Genomic DNA, 23,524 nt, shown 5'->3' with positions numbered 1-23,524 from the left:
CTCCTTGAACGAGCCTGCCTTTGCCCATACTTAAAGGGGAAGTCAACAAAAACATTTTCTTGACAATAAAATGTTCTTTCGAAACATGGCATTCTGATTAGTATTATTTGTGTGGAATAGGAGTTAAGCAGCACAATCGAAAATACGAAAAATACGATATGTTAAGTGTGGTGAGTGCGTATGTGCATGCGTGTCTGTATCTATGGACACATAAATTCATCACTCTCAGGCAGAAAGCTCTAATTTAATGTTTTGTCACAAATCTTGGTCAGCTCCCTGAGTGGGTCTGTTATTTTTAAAAATAATTGCCCAAACTCATCTGTCTAAATATGGCTTGGTCTCTTTGACAATATAATTTGGCTTAACAAACATCTTTTTTTTTTCTTCTTTTTTTTTAGCTTTCCTTAAAAAGTGCTGGTTTGGGAGATGTGAGGATTCCACACAATGCCAGCGATATATAAAATAATTATTTATAGCAACTACTGCAAAGCTCTGAAAGATATCCAAAGTGCTCTCTGGTAAAACGAGTAACATTTTTTTGTAACAAGACAGGCAGTCGCATTTACATTGGAAAAAGAGGCAAAATGCAAGAACTGGACCTGTTCTGGTGAATCTGAAACAAGAGGAAGAAAGTTCAGACAGAAAGGGACACAAAGCTGTTGTACTGCTGGATGTTTCTCTTTAAGATGTCAGAGCAAGGGCCAAGGACTCTCTCAAACCGCGGCCGATCCAATTTGACACACTTGAGGGGTCCACATGCAACAACAGTGGCGGCACGAGGCCGGTTCATCAGTAGGGCAATCTCACCTGAAAATAAGATGGACACAGTTTAACACTGGTATGTAAAATGTTGTTCTGTTATGCTATTTTAAATGTCAAATGATTTAGACACCTTATTGTCAAGTTTTTAAACTTGCAAATTCTTCCAAAACTGTGTTTGGACTGTAGGCTGATCATAAACTACCCATAGCAATTTCTGTAATACAAGCACAATGTCAAAAGTAAAGTAACAAAAGACACATATGTTGAGTTACATCTATTATCTATTAAAGATGGGGTGGGCCAACAGCTTAATTCGGCCTTTAAAGGTTTTCCATATTTTTGGACAACACTAGGGACCCCCGCTACCTGTGGAGGTGTCTGCCTATAATTGACATCCATTGAAAAGCATTGGGAAAGAAAAAAAAATCCAGCATATCACCCATAGCTCACTTTTTTTTAAACTCATTATGTCCTCACATAGGTAATACTTAAGTGTGACATCTGTTGCTGTGATTTAGACAGCATTTAAGCAGACATCCTGGTAATTCTAAAGGCTTCATATACATTTTCTAGTAAACCTATGTGCACTTAGCACCGGGACATTCTTATGGTTTAAAAATGTATTTAGAAAGCACTTTTGTTCAAATAAATGTGCTTTACATGGTTGAATTCAACGCCTTCCACCACTTGTCTACACACACGCACACACACATACACAGGTTAAGAATGACCAAAGGCTAGGTGCAGAGCATCCAGGTGAAGAAACAGTCGACTCCACACACTGTGGCTACAGGACACAAGCATGTAGCCACCAGTCTAGTGGTGTTATGTGAGCTACGTAAGCAACTGAGGACCCCTTGTGGCAGGACCTTAGCCCATCGCGGCTCCCAACGTGGAAGGCTCCCTCCCAGCCAACACTTAAGATGAAAAATTATTTAAAACAAATAACAGAACAAAAACTATAAGAAGCTAGATGAAATAAATCAAGATAAACAATGAAAACCAAATGAAGTTAAAATTAGTAATTAGAATAATAAATAACTTAAAAATAGGCAGGTCTTGAACATGCTTTTAAATACATTTTAAAATTGCAGGCCTCAGTCTGTTTAACAAACATGTGGGACGGGTGCGAGGGGATTATGGGGGGGATCAAGCGTATGTGTCTTTTTGTCATTAAACTTGCATGGGGTTGGGTGTCTGGAATCAGAAAAGGGAATAAGGTGCTGCTGACCTTGACCCGTGATGTTGTGGGTCGATTAGAGAAAAATCTACCGTACTTAATTCCACCAAAGCTCTTTACAATCAGAAACCAGCTGAGGGATTCCGTGATGGGAATTCTGGGGTGTTTCTCAGGTTGCAGGGTTAGATGAGACCTGCACAAAATTGCTCCAAGGAACTGAAGGTTCTGGGTTTGTCGAGGTTGACAAGTGGACCAGCGCTCGAGACTGTGACAAAAATGCTTGCCATTGTGAGCTGTGTTTGAGCATGTTCAAGTAAGAATTTCATCTGGTGGCATTGGGGTGACCGGGTACGTTTTAAGGCTCCCTCCAAAACAGGCACTGTATTCGACGTTGTTGTTAAAAGTCCCCTTCTCCTGTAGTCCTGTAGTTTCCACATTGTGCATGTGGTAATGGCTTTAGACTTGCACATGGACCGCAGATGTGCACACTGTTCCATTCATAAAACATTCTAAGACGTCTGTCTGAGTTCCACGCATGCATCCCTGTCAATAAACACACTGTACTCATATAGTATTTATAATCCAAATGATGGTCCTTATAAAAGCAAAGAAAAAAAGAAGTGGCGTTTTGGGGGGAAGATACTGGCAGATATCTTCATATAAATGTTTCTCGAAGCAGGTGTCCATTGCTGTTTGTCTTTTTTGTTCTGACACATGCAGGTTGGAGCGCTCAAATACATTCAGTCCATGCGGACTGAAGACTGGTGATAAAATCTCCTTTGCCCCTACCAATTAGGATGGAAAACCTCCGATTCTTTTGTGGAGTCGCTGGTCTCCATCTATGCCGATTACAGTAAAAAAAGACCGTCCGATATCCATATTGGCCACACTGGGGTTGAACGTGCTCATGGAGAAAGTAGTTTGTGTTTCCGTAGATATAAATGCTACATAAGTATTAATAGACATCTTGTACATTTAGAATTTGATGTATTACACATTATTTTCAACTCAATCAATAAGTAAGATCGATAAAATGAAACGAAATTTAAAAAAATAAAAATAAAAATAAAATACAAGTGTGTTTAAGGCACCGATGCCGCGATTAAATAAATTTAAAGTGAATTAAATTATTAATTGCGAACAAACTTCCAATTCACAGTCAAATTATTTAGCATGTAAAACGTGGCGCTCTCAATTTTTACCTCAAACAAAACTGAGAAATGCCAATCAAGACAACTGTGAATCAGCATGAATGGTCTTGCTGAACCTACAGCCCAAAAGAAAATAAATAAATAAGGTGCAAGCTGGTGCAAACAACTGAGAAAGTTGGTTGCATCAGTGCGCCATGAGAAAAGTTAGAGTAGATCCCTGTGGACAGAAGTTCTGGGCTGGAAGATCGGGCTAGTGGTCTACTTCTTTCAGAAGTTAGACTGGACCTATTAAACTATAGGGGCGCACAATCCTCTGCCTCCCTGGTTAAGGTCTACTTGGGTCCTATTTTGGAGAGGAAAAGCTGAACCTTCGATTCAAGAGGTTCCATCAGATTCACCAGGCCCAAATCTTTAAGAGTGCCCTTTACGGGTGTGGGGGCAGATCCTGATGTGGATTCTGTATCAAACAGTTAACGTGAAAAATTAGCTCAATGAATTTCTTTATTTACAGATCGAATATGTTTCCGAGCGTCAGTCAGATCATAATTTGTGGAATGTGCCCAATAGAACATGATCACAAGTACAAGTGTCAGAAATGAGTGTCTTGGCGATAGCGATAGTGTGCGCCCTTAGCGATGGAGTAACAAATTTGGTCATCTGGGAGGGGCTCAGGTAGAGAGGCTGCGGCTTAACTTCTAAAGAAGCTAGGTGAGATGGCTGAGGCATCTGGTTAGATTACCTTGTGAATTCAGAGGAAACCAGGGCTCTTGAGTGCCCTGAGAATGCCTCACCACACACTCCCCTGAAGCGCTGGATGAAGTGGCCTGCTGCGAGGTTAAGTCTAGACCTCTCCGCTAAAGCTGCTGCCCCCACCACCCAACTTCATCCTAAGCGGATGAAGTTGGCTGACCCGGTGTTCAAGATTGTATAAATGCATTCAGAGCCAATATATTAGGGATATTTTAAAATGATGTAAATCCAGTCATTGTTATTTGAGATTCTTGATAGTTGAAAAATAAATTAGACTGGTTTCCTTCAATGGCTAAAGTCAGGGTCTGATACGAGACAGGGTCTTCTGCTTGACTAGAACTTACCAAAGTAATCTGACGGACCAAGTCTGCCAACTTCCACAAACTCCTGATCCTCGGACCGCCTCTGCAGTACACCTGCTGTCCCCTAACACCACAAAAAAGACGACTTGAATTAAGGCTGGGCGATGTGGCTGAAAAGTATATTTTGAGCCTTAGCTATTGGTCGATCTAAATTGAATTTTTTTGCTATGCAACCATGAAAAAGTCATATAAACTGGTCAATATAATTGTGCTTTGTACGGCTGTGGGTGTGTGCGTGTGTGTGTGTGTGTGTGTGTGCGTATATATATATATATATATATATATATATATATGTTTTTTTTTAACCTTTTTTTACATTGTTAATTTAGTGAGATGTGCAATTTCACCACCGCATTAAAGGCTCATTTGCATTAGATACTACCCCAAAGCAATATTGTTGACAGCCTTCATTCAATGTTCAGACAATCTAAGTGTGGTGAACTAATACTTTCTTGCAGTGCATGCATTAGCATTGGCCAACTGTCTTCGTACTTTATCAACACTACCGCTGGCACGTCAGCAACAGAGAACTCCTTTACTTGTACACCACGTCTCCATCTGGAAGTGTTTAATTGTATGTCATCTAGTTATGCAAATGAACTAAGTTACGCCATTCTTCGTTGGTTTAAATGCTTCTTCATGTATGAAGGCCGCTCTACACTGCCTACAACAGGCACAATGATGCTTTCTTTCGGGTAAGCTTTGGGATTTTTATTGATTTTTTTAAGGCATTTTTGATTGGTATCGATCATGTGCCCATTGTGATACATATTGATATTGAATTTTTGCCCAGCCTTAATTTAATGTAATGTAGTATGAAAATAAAATAGGTGAACTGTCTAATTTCTGCAATAGCTGCTGGTCTTCCCTCTCACTTTTCTGGGTGAATATTGAATCAGAACTGTGCTCTTGAACATGCAGTGAAAATCCAGCCTCAGAATATGGCGCATACCTCCAAGATGATGAAAAACTCGTCGCCAGGCTCTCCTTGCACAACTATTTTCTGGTCATCCTCAAACTGCACCGTCTCCAAGGCATCAGCCACAGTCAGGCGCTCCCATTTGTCCAAAGACTCTGTTAACATGGTATGAAAATATGACGCATACACTAAAATTGTCTAAAAATAAAAATTTTATGTCTGAATGCATTCTTTGTTTTTAGTTTCAAAATAAATATTTAAACTCACCTAATATTGAAACTTTGCTCAGGAACTCCTCATACATCTTACGTTTTCTTAAAGTGCTTCCCTACAAATCAAATCCAATATTTCACTGATATATTCCGTGTATGTGTACATTCTGTATATGCATATATATTAGGGCTCCAGTGAATATTTCGGGGATTCGGATATCTCTATCTGAAATTTCAAATTCTATAATCGGTTATTCTGATAAAAATATATATACATACATTTGGGCATGGTTAAACACAAAAGACAAAATAAACAAACATTTCCACTTAATAATAATAAGCCACAGAGTTTTCATTTTTAGATCATCAACAGTTCAAACTGTGCATAGCAGTACTCTATTTTCCTTTCTGGAAACATCAGTGAGAATTTGGATAAAACTCTTCCCATAAAGTTTGGTCGATGGGATGAAGGGACGTCAGAAGCACAGTAGCAATTTTGGCGGCTAAAACAACACAGTTGAGTAAGACTGTTTTTTTATTTATTTATTTATTTATTTTAAAGTGACCAGTTAGGAACGGCAACTGTGTCAGGCTCTCAGCATGAAAGTGCGCATTCATTTAGATCTATGAATTAGTTTTGTTTTTTTGTTGGTTTTTTTAGCACCCGTAATTAGTGATTGAACATTATTTCAGGACAATGTTGTATTGTCATCAGAAGCAACAATTTGTGACATAAATAAATGAAACCCCAAACACAGGCTGTAAAACGAGTCAAGTCAAGGCACTGATGTCGATATATTATTTGGTAACTTTATTCTGAAGTTGGCCTTTTTTAACGCATTGGCGGCATGTTACAATAATGTAAAGCATGAACAATTGTTGCCATTGTTTGACAAACTTCTTACTGACAGTGTACACATAAATAAGCGGGTACCCGACCGAGGCAGACAAAATGCCTCGAGCATATATACACACACACAGTATGTATAAAAGGTAATAACAATGCAATTTGAAATATTATCATGCACTATGGAAAAAGCACTGCTTACCATAAGTATTCTGCGGTAACTGTCTCTGTCAATGCCCCACAGCTTGACATCGGACCTAGCACGAACAGAAGCTGCTCGAGGGGTCCCATAGATCAGCGCAAGCTCCCCGAAACTGCCACCCTCACCAATGCTGGTCACCCAGTCATTGTTTACATACACCTGCAAGGAAATGCATAGAGCATGCAGATATGATGATACATATATATAATCGTGAACGTGGGATTAGGGCATAGGGCAATCCTGTTCCACGAGGGCATTTATAACAGGTGTGCTGCAGCAGGGAGAGATGGAAAACAGGCAGGACTCCGGCCCTCGAGAAACAGTATTGAGGAACCCTGGGTTAGGGTATAAGGGTCGACATTTGGACACAGCCACAGTTTTTGCTTTCTTATTCTGCCTTGGAGTAGTGAGGTTGCATATGTGCCAAGTCAAACACACACACACACACAAAAAAGAAAAGAAAAAAAAGCCAGGGGCACAAAAAAGCCTGGAAAAGAGAGGACTTTCGCTATTTGCAACTTCCTATGTTCTTGCACCTCACTCCTCTGCTTTCATGTTAGCATCTTGCACCAGAAATCCCATTGAGCAGATGAGGAAATTGACGGGAGGGAGAAGAAATGAGACAATCATTCCTGGAAAATGTCATTTCACAAATGGCAACTAAAGATGACGGCACATTAGAGATGAACGACTAATTGTTTTTTTTTTTTTTTTAATCAAAATCACGATTCCAGATGATGCAATCACTTGACCGTCAAAGCTTGTTTTTTTTCCTCCTGACTGACCCAGAATCTGTTGTATCGAAGGTCTCATACAAAATGCAATCTTCCTTATCTACTGTCAAGCTCACCAATCAAAAGCGGCATGCTAACTCATGAGAAATTTTGCACACCAATCAGGTCTGAGCTGTTGTACTTCAGCCAGTTGACTGTTTTAACGTGCCCCCTTTTAACAACCCTTGCAAATGTATACTGTAAACCAGAGGTATTCAATTAAAGGTCACAGAGGTCCACGACGAAAATTTCTTCCAATTAAAAGGTCCGAACCAAATTCCAACTTCCCGAAATGTCTAGCCTATGTTCACATTTTTATATAGTTTCAATATTTAGTCATTTTCAACAGAGCGCACTTATATACGAAATATTTAGCAATTTTCCCAATAAACACCTTTGTCAGTCAAACAAATATAAGGCGTTTATTTCACATTGAAGAAAATGTGGCTCCAGGAACTTAAGGGTGCCGCTTCCAGAAAAAAACAGTAAAATATCTCCTGCAGAAATATATCAAGTGCTAAGCATTGAGTTTACATCTTTTACCTTTTTTTTTTTAAATCAAAGAGTTATCAGCCTAAAAAAACGGAAAGCCTAATTATCCAAGTAAACCAGGTCAACATGTTCAGTACACAATCAATAAAAACGGAAGTCCTCATGAAAAACTAATTCAAAATGAGCTTTGGCACCACTTTTTCTTTTGAATATTTTTTTAACTTCTCTTAATTTGAAAAATTTGTTTGTGACTGCCCTGCCAGTGACTTAATTCTGGGTTGGAACGGAGTCAGGGCCATTGGGATTTAGTAGATTATTTCACACATCTGGGCTTTGTGTTTTCCTTTAAATAATGTTTGTGCAACCACATTTAAGCACTCCTTTGCAACTTCCCCATCACTTGAACGTTTTTTTATGTTTCCCCAAAATCCATGATACTTTTACTGAATATTCATTTGCATGCCGCTGGGATGTAAACGAAAATGTAAAAATCTGTTGTACTGCACTCGAAGTTCGATGTTTTTGCGTGCGCTCACCTCAAACTTCAGCGGATGTTTCGTATTGGCGCTTCGCAATGTTGCGACGGTTTTGGAGCATATGATGCACACTGGTTTTGAATCGGCTGCAGCCAGAACGAAACTAAATTTCTCCGTCCATTCATTTAAAACAAGATGCATCGACCTCGCTAACTTTTTAGCAAGGCATAGTGTCAGCAGCACTCTCTTCCGGTCTGCTGCGCAATTGGCAGTGGATCGTAAACTAAAGATTTGATTGGCTCAAATCAGTGACACCTTTTCTGTATTAACTAGAATTGCAGCGCCAACGTTTGCGAATGCGCCCTGAAAAAAATTCATCATAGATTGGCCATGGGTCCAGTCCGAACCATCCCGCGGTCCGGACCATTTGGTGATGCCTGCTGTAAACAGTTGTATTCAAGAATACAAAAGTAATCTTACATCCATTTCTCCCTGGTCGATGACATAGAAGTTGTCGCCCTCATCACCTGAAACAGGAAAAGATAAAGGAGTTTGTGAGGTTTTGCAAGACAAGAGTGATTTTACACGCTTCACTTATATTGCATGAACAAGTCAATTTTAATGTAACTGAATCAACGCTACTTTTGGGGTAGCATCTTCACCTTATCTGAAAATACGTATTGTTTTTTTTTACAGAAGTGCTAGGAAAGCATTGCTGAAAACCACATTGCACATTGCAATAAACACAACAACAGTGTATGTTTTTTCCTCTTGATAGTTGTTTTATTGCATTTTTTCATTAATCCACTTAATAAATTGTCTTATTTTGATTAGGTTAAAATATCTATATATGTAGTGACTGATATGCAAGACTTATGTTGTGATCGATTTTTCAAGCATACAAACCAGCCAGCCCTATCTTCATGTAAACTAAAGACTAAAAATCAGCTCACCTTGAATGATGACTGTTTCTCCAGCAATGTAGTTGACAGAAAACATGGCATCAAATATGTCACTGAAAGACCAAAAACAATTGTTTGATGAGTAAGGAATGTAAGTAGTTCGCCAACTGGAATGGTGTGATACCTTCTCTCATTGCTGTCTAAGTGGGCAAATAGGATATTCTTTTCCATGGCTTTGCCCAGAGCTGCCATAGTCTTGTAGTCTTTTGGAATTACCTGGTAGAGAAAGAGGGAAGAAAAGAGAAAAAGTTCAAGAGGTAGAGAGTTAGAGAGACAGTGATGTGTGATGTCTCGTGAACATTCACGACAAATTTTGTCACCATACTATCTGCATTCACAACTGCATTTATTTCCTTATTATTATTATTATTAATTCCTTGTACGCTGAGCACCGGTTCCCCCCAAGGATGCGTGCTGAGCCCTCTCCTATACGGCCTCTACACCTACGACTGCAGCCCGGGCCACGGTAACAACACCATCGTCAAGTTTGCTGACGACACGACAGTGGTCGGTCTGATCTCGGAAGGTGACGAGACAGCCTCCAGAGAGGAGGTCCAGAGACTGACGACTTGGTGCGAGGACAATAGACTGCAACTCAACATTGCAAAAACAAAGGAGATCGTCATCGACTTCAGGAGGAACAAGACGTTGCCGCCCCCCCTCAGCATCGAAGGCGTGTGTGTGGAGAGGGTCCACACGTTCAAGATCCTGCGAGTACAGATCTCCGATGACCTTTCTTGGACACACAACACCACAGCAGTGGTAAAGAAGGTCCACCAGCGTCTGCACTTCCTGAGAGTCCTCAGGAAATTCAACCTGGACAGGAAGCTGCTGCTGGCCTTCTACCACTCGTCCATCGAGAGCCTGTTGACGTACTGTGTCTCCACCTGGTACAGCGGCTGCACTGAGGCGGACAGAGTGAGGCTCCAGAGGACAGTCAAAACAGCACAAAGGATTATTGGCTGCCCTCTCCCCTCACTGTCGGACATCTACACCGCCCGGTGCCTCAGCAGGGCTCTCAATATCGTCAAAGACAATACCCACCCAAACTCACACCTGTTCGACCTGATGCCCTCTGGCAGGCGCTACAGGTGCATCAAATCAAGGACCAATAGATGGAGAAACAGTTTCTTTCCAAGAGCCATCTCCATTCTACTCTCTCACACACACACGACCATCCTTACCTTGCAGAACAGCAACGTGATGTTTTTATATATCCTATTCAGTATTATTTTCCATTGCACAAACTATTCTCTTATTTATCTAATTTATATATTTATCTGAATTATTGTTGTATTGCACTGGAGAGGGGAGCTCTCTAATCTCGTTGCACACTTGAGTACAATGACAATAAAGGGATTTCTGATTCTGATTCTGATTATTATCTAGTACTTTTACTAAATCTTTATTTAGTCAGGTATGGCAACAGATTCCGATTTGAAATGCCAACCTGGCAGCAGACAGTAGAGTAAAACAATTGTAATAGAGCGGCACCCGGAAGCAGCTAAAAAAAGGGAGCAAGAAAGTCCAATGTATGGACATATTTCAACACAAAGTCAAACGAGTTGGTTGTCTGTTGCCTTTAATTTCTCAAATCAGGGCGTCGCAGTCCAAGTTACATAGTGTTCTGTTTCAGCTTTGTGCATTATGTTGCTACCATTAGTGGAGCTCTTTCACTCCAGTCAAATTGTTTCAGTGCTTGTGGGTAACGTTACTGGCTCCACTGCTTTATGTACCCATAAACAGTAACATGTGACATTTGTTTTTGTATCTTCTCCGCTGGTGCTCCAGAAAGCTCTCCGTCTCACTGTCTCTGTGCGGATACCATGCACAACATGCAGGTCGTGTTTAGGATGATGTCTTTCTCCCGTTGCTTTAAAAAAAAAAAAAAAAAAAACCTAGAGAAGCACTAGCCTTTTTACCATAGTCCGTGGCTGCACAAATACATGTGCGCCTTTTCAAAATCAGTGTGTTAATATTTCAGTATGCACTCTGCTTTATCTGTATTTATCAGGTTAAAGCAAACTGTTGTTGCAGCTTTTCCCCTCCAAAAAAAGAGAAATGCACACGAGAAAGAGCACAATGTATCCTCAAAATGATGAGAGAAGTGAAGTTGTGTTAAATCCTATTTCTATAAAAGTGCTGTTTGTATTCCCTTGCACTGTTCTTCAGTATTTACCTCATTGGTTTTCTTGTTTAGTTAAGAGTTACTTATTTCTTAGTTATTAATTCTTTTAACCTAAAAGAGATGTGACTGTTGTTTTGTGTGTGTGTGTTTTTTTACTACTTTCATAAACAAAGAATTTAAATAAGTGTCCAGAAGTGTTTTTGTGAATTGATAAATCACCCATAACAAAATAATTGCTCGATTAGTTGAAAATTTTGTTTCAAAATTATTAGTTAGACGAATCGACTAATCGTAAGATTAAATAATAGATTAATCGGGAGAAAATAGTCGTTTGGGACAGCCCTATTCTATAACAATTTTTGGGGGGAAATCTACAGTATGAAGTATCTACCAAACCAATACAAATTTCAAAGTATTTGACAGGCATGAAGGTTATTTTCTTTTTGGCAGTTGGCGACCAATTTATATTACTGTCCCCCAATGTTTGCCCATCGGATGCACACTTTTACACGGCATCCATGACAAAAAGCGCCTAGCTCAAAAGAACATGTGACATGATTACATTTCACACAAATGATAACATGATAAAAAAAATTAAATAAAAAATAAAGCATAGTCCAGCATTCACTTCCATGTAAAAATCTGCAGTAGTGCCTTTTCGACCCTGACCTTTCTGACATAGGAGGCAGCATCTTCCTCCGTGTAAACTTCAGCACTGATGGCGCCTCTCCTGCTCCTCCCCCTCACTACAGGATTCATAGGTGGTGAAACTTCATCCTCACGCGAGTCCATGGACTTCTGCTGTAACACCATCTGCTGGCGCTCCTCCTGTTGGTGGAAATGCCACTAAAGTGTTCATTTTCAGGAGTTACTAAACGTCTCATTAATAAAAATATTGTTACGTACATAAATGAACATAGCACCATGGCTCAGGAGAGACAGTGGCTGTCTAGCTGTCAGACGAGGGCTGATTTCCCCCCAATAATATTTTTGGACACACTTCTGAATATTCCTAATTCTTTATGATCACTGTTCGACTATAACAAAATGTAATTCCGTTACAGTGTTATAGATTACAATCGTATATGAGATGAGTTGAAAAGGCGGAACGTACTCCACATTTTTCAGGTATTTTTTAATACTCAAACGGATATGTGTGCGATACAGCCCAAAATTTATCACAATACTTTAGGAACTGTTGTAATATCAATATGTATGATATCTAAAATGCTGTTGTGATTGCAGTTTATTCATTATAGTGTGTACATCAGTCACCATATTCAGCATCACAGACAAGAATGTAAACAATTGACAATGCAATACCAGCCAGGATATGAGATGGAAAAGGAGGAGGGGACGCACAGTAACAGAAGTGTCACATCCATATGGGATGTGGGTACATGCACTTTTCACAGTGAAAGGGTTCACTACTCACATTATGGCACTGTGATTACACAAATATTACATTAATAATAAAATCTAATTAAAATAAAGTTATGTTTTAAAAATTGCATTCACCCATCCATTTTTACCACTGTGTTGAGGGTCACGTTTAAGTAGGAATGTATATCATCTTTTCAGTAAATGGCTATCATTTTAAACACACAAAGGGCAGGTTATATTTTAAGCCATTGCAATTTGTGAAGATTTTGTTGAAATTCAATCTATCTTAAATATTTCACCTGAGAATTGTATATTTTAAAAGATAGATGGTGCCATATGACCGAGTTGCCAAGTTGTCACATGCATGTCTACCTGAGGCTTGTTATTAGACAACAGTGTGTCAAAAAACACAGTCAAATCTCAATTGGTCTATGCTCTACAGCAATCCTGACTAATGACACAATTGTATTTCTACCTTTGCTACAACATTGTATGCTGACACACTGCTGTCTTTCACTGGGGTGAGTCCACAATGGGAACAATGTCGCTGTCACTATATAGGTATTACTGCAATGCAGCATTTTTTTTTTGGATCATGTCAAATGATACTATGAAGATCAGCCAGTGAATCACATATGCAGGCATCTAACAGTTCTAAATCTTAATTTTGAGTATAAAAAAATAAATAAATTAAAAAAAAAAAAAAAAAACCTTCTCCAGTCTTTCAAAGACATCCTTGAGGAATGCCATGGGTCGTTCGGGCCGGGCTGTGCATAGCTGAACAATGCAGTCCTTTAGCACCTGCCGAATGTTGTGCTTTTGAACATAGGACTCGCACTCTCGCAGCTTGCGCTCATTCTCATTGCTTGTACTACATGAAGCCATCCTTATCTTGTGATCTACAACAGGAGGAAACAAATTAGAATTAGAGGTAGTAGACAGGACAAGCTTAAAAGAACTAGGTTACAATGTTTAAAAGGTTCCTTGTGTCAATAATGATGAACTACAGTACATCTGGAAGGGCATAAACATTCATCCATCCATCCATAATAAGAACTGCTTCTCCGCACGAGGGTCGCTGGAGCCTATCCCAGGTGTCTTCGGGCAATAGGCAGGGTACACCCTGAACTGGGTGCCAGCCAATCACAGCGCACATGCAGATGAACAACCATTCGCGCTCACACTCACACCTAGGGGCAATTCAGAATGTCCAATCAATCTGCCATAGATGTTTTTGGAATGTGCGAAGAAACAGGAGTAACCGGAGGAAATCCACGCAGGTACGGGGAGAACATGCAAACTCCACACGGGAAGGCCAGAGCTGGAATCAAACCCTGTACCTCTGCACTGTGCGGCCATCGTGCTTACCAGTCAGCCATTGTGTTGCCAAATCAAAAACAATCGGTTTTCAAACACTGTTTGACTTTTAATTTGATTAAAGTTTGAAGCTAGTATTCCTATAGGAATACAACCTATGCAATCTTTATTAGGTTAATAGGAGGTGTTTTCAGTATTCTTTCAATATTCTTACTGTCACTGCCATAATAAACTGCAATAAAAGACATGTAACCATCCATGGTCACGCAACAGTACGCAGTTTGAACGATCCCTTTTAATAGCATTGGTGTATTTTTCCCATTAAGTCATACCAATCTATGGTCATTATTTTTCCTCTTTTATTTGCCATTAATGGTGAACCAAATGGAACACGTATTTGGTAGTATTAGAAATAATTTCAATATTACTATTATAGAATCCTGGAAACGGTGTTTGGTTGAATTTGCCAATAGTACGTTACGTGTTTTATACACTGACACACGAAAAACAAAGTGATAGGCAATCGTTGACAGTAACTGATGTAGTATCGTTAACTTTCCGCAAGCTAATTCGTTGCATGCTTATAAGAAAGTTAATTCACAGTACAAACCACTCTCTGCTGGTTGGGAATCAAATGACTCTCTTTGTGGTAATAACGAAAAGACAAAGCTGCAAATCTGAAAGTAAATCGTAAACTGACATAAAACGTAATTTTTAACTTCCGAACAAAGCTAACTTTTAAACCGCACAAGCAAACGGCAAAAACGATGGACAATGCTAGCTGCGACCATCTTCAATATCCACTTCTTCCATTTAAAAGCATTTACACGTTGCACGCAAACTTACCAAAAGTCCTTACCAAGTAACGCTTGGAGCGTTCTCTGTTTGTTTTCTTTTCGGGCTGTAGAGAACTCTTTCCGCTAGCACGGTCAACTTCCTGTTTTCAAAAGTACTGCACGGCGTCTGTGCACTTTTGTGTGTGATCTGGTCGGTTACGTAACATTCAAGCGTCAGTATCTTAGTTCAAGCCTTAGTTCTTTCTTTCAAGTCAATTACAATGCATATTTGGCGTCTATATGCATCCGTCAGTTTAATACTACCACTACACATGGCAATTTTACTAAATAATCTACAAAAAAGAATGTTACTATGTATAGCATTACAGAAAGAGACACTGTAGTTGTGTTGTGGAATCCGAGCTCGCTTGTTGTCATCATGGGGCATTGAATACCCTGGGCAGCTAACACTGACATGGCAACACATAAAAGCTGAAATCAGATTGGACCTAAAAATAAAATGTATCATTATGATCAAACATACACAATACTGGATGATGGGCAGGCAATAAACCCATAACCTACCACTGGAAATGAGTGAATACAGCAAAGTTTTAAGTTGCGTGGTATTTACTCAGAGCAGCGTGGCTCAAAAACAATAATCTTCAATTCACTAATTACATCCCCATACTATGTCTTCCATACATCTGAAATGATAGCTACATCACTAGTAAGAGTGTACTGTATGTAATAAGGTGCTCCGTCCATATGAGATGTGAATTCAACCCTGACACTCAGACACACCCACTATTATTGCACTCCTTTGAGTAATCACACACTGACTTCCTTGTGGTACGGCTGCACAGCTCCATTCGTGTCGACTGCCCAGAGTCCACGAATATACAGCTACTAACTACTCCATTACTCATCTGAATTTTACAAAAGGTAAGTGTGTGTTGCATTGTTTTGCCATGTCGACTCAGCAAATTCAATTTCTGCTATTTGATCCATGAAGTTGAAAAAATGCACTTTGTAACAACCTGGAGGTTGTGACGGTTATTATTACTGCCTCTTCTTGCTTGAGAAAGGCTGAAAATGAATATTCCTGCTTTATAGTATTACTTTGACAACCAAGATATGTATAAATAGTCCGTTTTCTCTTTTTTTTTGTTTGCCTGAGGGTTTAAATATAGTAAAGGCAAAGTAAAATCCTGTTTGCGCAGTATGCACCACTCCTCAAAAGGTGTGTATTATTTTCTCAAATGGTTATTCACAAGAGAAGACAGACAAGTCTGCCCATTAAGGACTGAATGTCCTTATGTACACCAGAATAAGTGATATTAAAATATGGTACTGACTAAGAGTGCTAAAAGATATTGATAAAACATTTGGTGGATGTTGTTGCAGTTTTGTCTCTTTCACGACAAAGTATCTCCCGGTGCTTCTCCCTTAATGCAGTCAGTCTCAGGAGACCATCCGGGCTGGCAGCCACATTCCAAGAGCTTCTCCCATTTTTGTTCAGACATGTCACGCTACAGTTTTGGTCTGGAGCCACTTTCTTGCCACACCTGGAATAAAGACAGGACACGTAAGTGAAACTGTGAAATACGTGTACCTTAGGTAGAGTGTGTGCACAATTGTGAAAGTGTATTTATCTAAAACTTCCAAAACAGGGTGGGCCCACAAACTGTGTACACTGCAGCATGCAGATACATTTTCTCTATCCCGTAATTGCTTTAATGGTGCCTGTGGAACCACAAGGAATCTGATTACCCAAGCAGCAAATGGACTAAAGAGGTTCACTGATGGGATCACAACTGTAGATATGGTTGAGAACTGCTGAGTGCATTGTTGTGTCTTTTTTTTACACACTGTTCATCATGCTTCACAGTGACAAAAGACACACTAGTTTTTTGCATCGTGCAAATATGTGGCTCCAACCTTTGCCCCTTCTCCCTTACTCCTATTTCCGGCCTTCAAAATAAAAGGATAACAGCAAACCAATACACAAGTTAATTGATGACACGGCTCCCAACACAACACTTTTATTATCTGTTTGATGCGAAAATAACGGTGTATGAAAGGTGTGTTAATCATTTTTTTTTCCAACTATTGGTGAGGGATAGATGTGATTGTGAATATTTGTTTCCATTCAGAGATTGCAGTCAGCCCCAACAATAATGTGGTGAACATTTATGAAAAGAAAGGCCGAGACTGGATCAAGATCCACGAGCTGAAGGAGCACAGTGGGCGTATCACAGGTACAACAGCTTCTTGCAACAGCTTCTATCACTTCAGCGTGCCTGAGTGAAGGGTGGCGTCAACATCAAATGTTTTAGGATGTCTTGTTCTTGTATTTTATTTACTTCTATTACAACTCCCAAGTGCATTGCGTGCCATTCGGTGAAAAAGGTATGACATGTGCCTGACGTACATTAGCACAACCTACTCAGGATTCCTGCCGCGCATCTGCAAAGTTAATTCACTTAGAGCAGTGCTTCTCAATTATTTTGTTACGCCCCCCCCCCAGCATGAAGAAAAAATTTGCGTCCCCACCCCACCACCCACTCTGCGCCGCAACTATAAATAATAGCATTTTTGTAGCAAAACAAACCTGCAGCGTAGAGTTAATACTCACTGCGCACCATGGGCAATGAGAGCGCCACTGCCAACTACTGGAGTGTTTGTGCAATTACACTTTATTGTAGAAAAATAAAACATGTTCCCCAGGGTCACACACGCCCCCCTGACCATCGCACCTCCCCCCCACGCCCAGGGGCGACCACCCCACTGTTTGAGAAGCACTGACTTAGAGCAATAATGCATAATTGTACCATAAAATATAAAGTGCATCAATCCAGAGTAATACAGATTAGTTTTGGAGATGGGATTTCAGAAGTGTAGGAAAAAGTGTGCCTTTCCCATGCATGAACATTTCACAAATTTCAGATTGCACCTTGTGTATCTTAATGTACTAAATTGTCTTCATACACGTATTGCACTTTTACCCTCAATACACAAACATGCTACTGTGTAGTTTAATGCGTGGGAAATTGAGACAAAGAAAGAACTACACAGCTATATTTTAAGAAAATCTTATAAGGCATCTTTTCGTGGGATGTTTAGTAGCAAATAGTTTGGGGGGGGGTCTTCAATATCTACCCATTTTGTCAATTAGAATGAATTAAGCATTAACAGTAAAGACAACAACTACAGGACAAACCAAAACCTAAGCAACATAACAAATGTAAAATTTAAACTATTAAATAAGCTGAAAGTGAATTTAGCGTTTTCACCGCAAAGAAAGATCACTAATTGTTCTTCAATGGAACCTCCTCATCATGTTCACAGGCATTGACTGGGCCCCTGACTCTAATCGCATCGTCACCTGTGCCTCTGACCGCAACGCCTACGTGTGGTCTCTAAAGGATGGGTCGTGGAAGCCTACTCTGGTCCTCGTACGAATCAACCGCGCGGCCACTTGTGTAAAGTGGTCACCTCTGGAGAATAAGTTTGCCTTGGGCAGCGGAGCTCGACTCATCTCTGTCTGCTATTTTGAGAAGGAAAATGATTGGTAATAACAAAATGTAAACACTTGGGCCTACTTTGCTGCAGTATACATACTATAATTTGATCAAATGACCTTTGATGAGTTGTCTCTTGGCGGAAAATCACGAACAAAAATGAACAAGCGCTACTTTCTGTTTTCAAAACAGTGCCATTCTAGTTTCGCACTAATTCGATGCTACATGTACTGCTTGTGTCCAATAGAAGGCTCCACCAAGCCAGACAATTACTGAAGAAACCAAAGAGCCACCAAACTAAATTGGACAGATTTACCACTGTATTACATGACATTGAGACAGAAGTCTGTTAACAAATGCACAATTGCCACGTAGCTGTAATACAGTGCACATTTGTATGCCGATTCTTGATCCACAAGATATTACCTGATGGTGTGATTAATTGCAACACAGGAGCCACACCTCAATCTTAAACACAAGTCAAACACAGACATTATGCACAAGCTCTTAAATACTATTTTGATAGTTGCTCTAAATTTCTGCATGGATAGCGCAGCACATTTCACCTTTTTTGCATTTCTCCCCACCAGGTGGCTGAGTAAGCACATCAAAAAGCCCATTCGCTCCACCATTCTAAGCCTGGACTGGCATCCCAATAACATTCTTCTGGCAGCTGGGTCTGCGGACCTCAACTGCAGGTATTTCTAATCCCATCTTGAACTGTGCAGGAGGGAATTGCTTTTATTGGATCAGCAAAACCAAGTCCAAGGTTTCAAATATGGGTAATTGACTGCATGCTGAAATTAAATAATAAACTACAGATTAAATCATAACATAATAACTTCTTGTGTTGAGGTGTGAATATTGTAGGGTTGGTGACAAAACATCAACCAGATATGCTCCTCAGTAGTATTGAGAGTGTGGATTATTGGTGTGCAGTAGGCTGAACGATTTTAGGAAAGAATTGCATTGCGATTTTTCTGACAGTTACTGCGATTTTGAGTTAATTTGCATTTTTCTTCACAATGTAGAGTGAAATTTACAAAGATGACAGGAAATGCCATTATACCATTAAAAACAATAAAGGCTATTACTGTAATAATGAAAGCATACTTAAGCACTTTTGTGAGGGGGGCAGTTCTTTCTCAAGTTTTTAAAAATTACTTTCTGTCAAGTGTAATTGTGTATCTATGTGTAACTGTGTAAATGAAAATGCATTTTATAAAACCCAAAATGTTTTACATTTCGTACTAAAGTACATTTTCTTTGTACATAAATGTCAGATTATATGTCAAAAGATGTTGACGTATTGTGCCTTAGCAAAGCAAAATTGATTAAAATATCAGAGCAGTTATTGTGTAGATCTCAAAACTCAGTACTCTGTGGTGCAAAATGTTATTGAGATAAATATTTAATATATGGTTAACTTCTCTCTTCGTCATGATGACGTCAGCCGTTTACATGTTCCGTTCTGAGAGCTGTGATAAATTGCTAATGCTAAAGTCATCTTATTTTATGTCTAGATACATATTGATTGAAAGACAACATTTCTGTTCATAGCTGTTGGCTCTCTGTCCTTACGCGGTTCTAGCCAGACATCTGTGAAAAGTCGACTGTACAACTAAGCACTTTTTTTGGGTCCTTCCCGACGCTGTATTTCACTTTAGCGATTAGCATGCTTGGCGCCTCCTCGTTTAAAACGCTCCTTATTAGTGCGGTTGTTTATTTGTCAACATGCAGCTCATTGATGCTGCTGTGCATGGACTTACATACATACAAATAAAGTCCTTACTGCAGGGCCGCAACATAGCTTAGCGCCGAGTACTCAAGCAGTGGCGAAATAAATTACTTTCGGACTTTTTTTTTTTTTAAATCAGTACTGCGTGTACTGCTTTGTAAACTTGGGGCATAAACCGCAGCTTTGACGATCTCGAAATCACGTTGCCTGAAATCTCGATTTTAGTCCCAAAACGATGCATCGTTCAGCCCTAGTGTGTAGTATTTTGAGTGTAAATATCTTAAAATGTAAATACCTAGAACATAGTGATAAGACCAAAATAATGCATACCCTGACACATTAAAGCACTTGCACCATTCTATATGAACTTAACTTAAATGTATATTTACATATAAATAAAACAGCATTCAACATTTCTAGTTTACCAAATTAAAATGTAATTTAACTCAAAACGTGCTTGGAATTTTCAGGATTTTCTCAGCCTACATAAAGGACATTGAGGACAAGCCTGGACCAACTGCTTGGGGGGCCAAAATGCCTTTTGGGGAGGTGATGTTTGAGAGTAAGGACTGTGGAGGCTGGGTACACAGTGTCTCCTTCTCCCCCAGTGGAGACCGGCTGGCCTGGGTGGCCCACAACAGCAGCATCACTGTGGCTGATGCTACCCGTGGAAAGGAGTAAGTACACACAACTTCTAGGCCAATGTGAACTTTGTGTGATGCTATTCCATTGACAGACAGCTGATGGCAGTAATGTCCTTGAAATAATATCTACCAAAGTTAAAAAAAAACTAGAAATGGATTCAAAAAGGATTTTGATGTTTGATATGAAAACGTGTTGAAACATATTTGTCCGTTGACATACCGTTATTTGTTGATCATTTTGTTTGTCCAGAGCAACCCAGCTGACCATTGACAGTCTTCCACTGCTGAGCGTCCTCTTTGTCAGCCCCAGTGAGATTATTGCCGCGGTAATTATTGACTTGACTTATGAACATTTGTCAACTTCTTGTTATTGGTTTTTAACAAGGACATAACCAAGTAGACAAATCAACTTGATTACAATACAATCATATACCCTAGTAGCCACATGTACATTTGTATGTAGCCTTTGACCAAATGTTTTTGTTTTACAAAAAGATCTAGGAATAGGACCAATCAATGTAGCAGTCCATTTCTGTTTTATTGAGCATTTTATTCTATCGTCATTCAGTTAATTTCAGTCTATAAATCTCAGTGCCATGGTATTCAGCAGGGAGTTGGTCTCAATAAATGCTAATTCTCCCAGGGTAATTTGTTTTGGGCATTTGTCCACTGCGTGTAAAGTTTTCATGGCGGTTGAGGAGGACCCAAAATGCAGCGAAGTGAGGCAGGAGTAACTTAAATTAATTGATGAAACAAAAGCCAAACAAGGAAACAAAGGCTTGACTTAACTTGACTGGGCAAGACAAGCAGGAAGACAACAGACGTGAACACTGACAGGCACAATGAACTGAACGCAAACAGGGAACTAAATACAAACAAATTAACGAGACGATGAGGAGCACCTGGACAAGACACAAAGGGTTAACACGAGGGCTTGGGAAAACAAACATAAGGGGACACAATGAACATGACGAGACACACTAAACACAAGGAAACACATGAAACTACATACTAAACCAAAAACAACAACGATAGATCATGACACTGCATGCACAGATCACCACACTAATTCAGTGTTTGAGTTGCTGCCTCCACAACTTAAAATGTTTTTGGCATCTATACGGGAGCTCATTTTCTGATAAAGTATGCTGTAAACTCAATAGCTATTGATTTAACATAATTTTGCTGCAATGTTTTATTTTTATTTTTGTTTCTCAGGGGCATGACTGTTGTCCCTACCAGTTCACCTATAAGGGACCAGGCTCTCTGGGATTTGTGAAGAAGCTAGACATTCCTAAGCAATCTTCCAAAAGTGGCATTTCAGCCATGCAGCACTTCCGTAACCTGGATAAGCGGGCTACCGACGACGACAGCAACGAGTTGGGCACCCTTCACCAGAACAGCATCACGTAAGAGGAACTGCTGTTTACCACTTCACTAACATTGAATTAAAAAAATTTTTTTTTCTGAAAATAGTCTATCAATATGCTTATGTTCATCCGTATATTTCTATGATATTATGAAATGTTCATTACCGGCTATAGTATTGTTATTACATGTACTATGTATGTTATTACATGTACTATGTATGCCCTCGACACAGTGAATTTCCATTAACATGTTTTGGTGCACATCTGTTGTGTCCTGTAGGCAGTTGTGTGTTGTTAAGGGAACAGCAAATGTGGAGAAGTACAGCAGTGTTGGACTGGATGGAGCCATGGTTCTGTGGGATTTTAAGGTAGAGCATATGTGGAGTGTGTGTGAAAAATAAAATGTTTGTATTGTATTCAGACAGAACACAAAACACCTGTTGGATAGTTTTCTGTTGATTATGTAACAATATTCACTAAACGCCACAATGGAAAAGGGTAAAAAATTAGACCAATAGAAAACCAGGTCAAATGAAACAAGTGACGTCAAGACGGAATAAATACACACTGTTGTAGTGTGTAGTTACATGGCTTTGCCGAGACCAGTGAAACATTTCCAATGCTTTCCAAGAATGTGCTTGAGCATTGTAATATATTAACTAGGTTCTGAGAGTGTCTGGAATTTTTGTTTTTACGGTACTGTATTGTTACTTTTAGGAAAATGGATCATTTGAACAGTGACAAAATTCCCCATTTCTGCCCAACTTTTCTTTCTGTTCTGAGGCTTACATTTATTTTCAGGAATACACATTTTGTGTATTTTTCGAATCCCCGCAGCTACTATCAGCAACGTCCATTCATTATTTAACTACTGCCATTACACAATTAGCAAATGAGATTGATTCTAACATATATTTTTTTCTTTTGCAGCACTGAAGCAAAGCAGGGTGCTGTATCGGCAAATAACCACAATCAAAGTTATATACTGTAACTGATTTTGGTTTTTGGAAAATACTGCCAGCGCCACGTGCACCATCATTTTTCAATAAAATGACTTTGAATTAAGTCGATATCCTATTACTTTTTCCCTTAGGATTTAACCGAAACCCCCTGCAACAGTTCATTCCAGAATACTTCTTTAAAGGACACTCAAATGAGGCTCATGCAAAAATGGCATATCTTCACCACGCTGCCTAGTCTAAAAGGTCTTACATTTTATTGTTTGCGGTTAAAAGCACAGGTGTGAAACTCAAGGCACGGAGGCCATATACAGCCTGCCTCAAGCAAAGTGTGCCTATGCCACCTACTTTTTTATTAAATAGATTTGTGTTTTGTTTTTTGGGGGGAGGGGATTTGTGAATAAATTGAACATTTTCTTCACTTTTATAAGATCAGATTATATTACATGAATTCAGTTCACCAATTCATTATATTACATTCATTTAACAATAATTGTCTGCTTTAAGTGGAAGTTTTTTTCAAGGATAGCTCCTTGAGATACATTTCTCATTTTCTAGACAGGCCTTTCAATTTCAAATATAAGCCTGCCACTGTGC

The 23,524-nt window shown here is 39.5% G+C and overlaps 2 protein-coding genes across 3 annotated transcripts; one reads left to right on the top strand and one right to left on the bottom strand.

Moving 5' to 3' along the window:
• Positions 1-225: 225 nt before the first annotated feature.
• On the bottom strand, positions 226-14,917 carry prkar1aa (protein kinase, cAMP-dependent, regulatory, type I, alpha (tissue specific extinguisher 1) a). Of its 2 annotated transcripts, none has more exons than XM_088317384.1 (11): positions 14,763-14,917; positions 13,311-13,498; positions 11,886-12,044; positions 9,213-9,304; positions 9,080-9,141; positions 8,607-8,653; positions 6,386-6,544; positions 5,392-5,452; positions 5,158-5,279; positions 4,188-4,269; positions 226-807 (listed from the first exon to the last, which is right to left on the bottom strand). In XM_088317384.1, exons 2-11 carry the CDS (start codon positions 13,482-13,484, stop codon positions 635-637), a joined length of 1,131 nt encoding a protein of 376 aa, XP_088173510.1. In that variant the 5' UTR covers positions 13,485-13,498; positions 14,763-14,917; the 3' UTR covers positions 226-634. The 2 variants fall into 2 exon arrangements, with proteins under 2 accessions (XP_088173510.1, XP_088173511.1); XM_088317385.1 differs by having other exon boundaries at positions 14,776-14,897.
• Positions 14,918-15,524: 607 nt separating this feature from the next.
• On the top strand, positions 15,525-23,033 carry LOC148323024 (actin-related protein 2/3 complex subunit 1A-A). The gene is made up of 10 exons (XM_088317930.1): positions 15,525-15,637; positions 16,151-16,280; positions 16,849-16,953; positions 18,044-18,266; positions 18,807-18,914; positions 20,425-20,631; positions 20,849-20,924; positions 21,817-22,007; positions 22,249-22,336; positions 22,899-23,033. The coding sequence occupies exons 2-10, from the start codon at positions 16,217-16,219 to the stop codon at positions 22,902-22,904; spliced, it is 1,068 nt and encodes a 355-aa protein (XP_088174056.1). The 5' UTR covers positions 15,525-15,637; positions 16,151-16,216; the 3' UTR covers positions 22,905-23,033.
• The last annotated feature ends 491 nt before the right edge of the window (positions 23,034-23,524 follow it).

The sequence above is a fragment of the Idiotropiscis lumnitzeri genome, chromosome 15 (assembly GCF_059441095.1).
Source record: "Idiotropiscis lumnitzeri isolate Australia: NSW breed Sydney's pygmy pipehorse chromosome 15, RoL_Ilum_1.0, whole genome shotgun sequence".
Classification (NCBI taxonomy): Eukaryota; Metazoa; Chordata; class Actinopteri; order Syngnathiformes; family Syngnathidae; genus Idiotropiscis; species Idiotropiscis lumnitzeri.
The sequence above is the reverse complement of the archived record's forward strand: the minus strand, read 5'-3'. Positions and strand labels throughout refer to the sequence as shown.

What these genes read in the sequence shown, in the direction of transcription:
- LOC148323024 (XM_088317930.1), top strand. Translation starts at nt 16,217, where the DNA reads ATGTCACGCTACAGTTTTGGTCTGGAGCCACTTTCTTGCCACACCTGG. An exon ending in CTGGAATAAAGACAGGACAC is followed by an intron (nt 16,281 to 16,848) that starts GTAAGTGAAACT and finishes GTTTCCATTCAG; the next exon opens with AGATTGCAGTCAGCCCCAAC. An exon ending in CTTCACCAGAACAGCATCAC is followed by an intron (nt 22,008 to 22,248) that starts GTAAGAGGAACT and finishes TGTGTCCTGTAG; the next exon opens with GCAGTTGTGTGTTGTTAAGG.
- prkar1aa (XM_088317384.1), bottom strand. Translation starts at nt 13,484, where the DNA reads ATGGCTTCATGTAGTACAAGCAATGAGAATGAGCGCAAGCTGCGAGAG. An exon ending in TCGACCAGGGAGAAATGGAT is followed by an intron (nt 6,545 to 8,606) that starts GTAAGATTACTT and finishes ATTTCCTTGCAG; the next exon opens with GTGTATGTAAACAATGACTG. An exon ending in AGTTTTTCATCATCTTGGAG is followed by an intron (nt 4,270 to 5,157) that starts GTATGCGCCATA and finishes TTGTGGTGTTAG; the next exon opens with GGGACAGCAGGTGTACTGCA.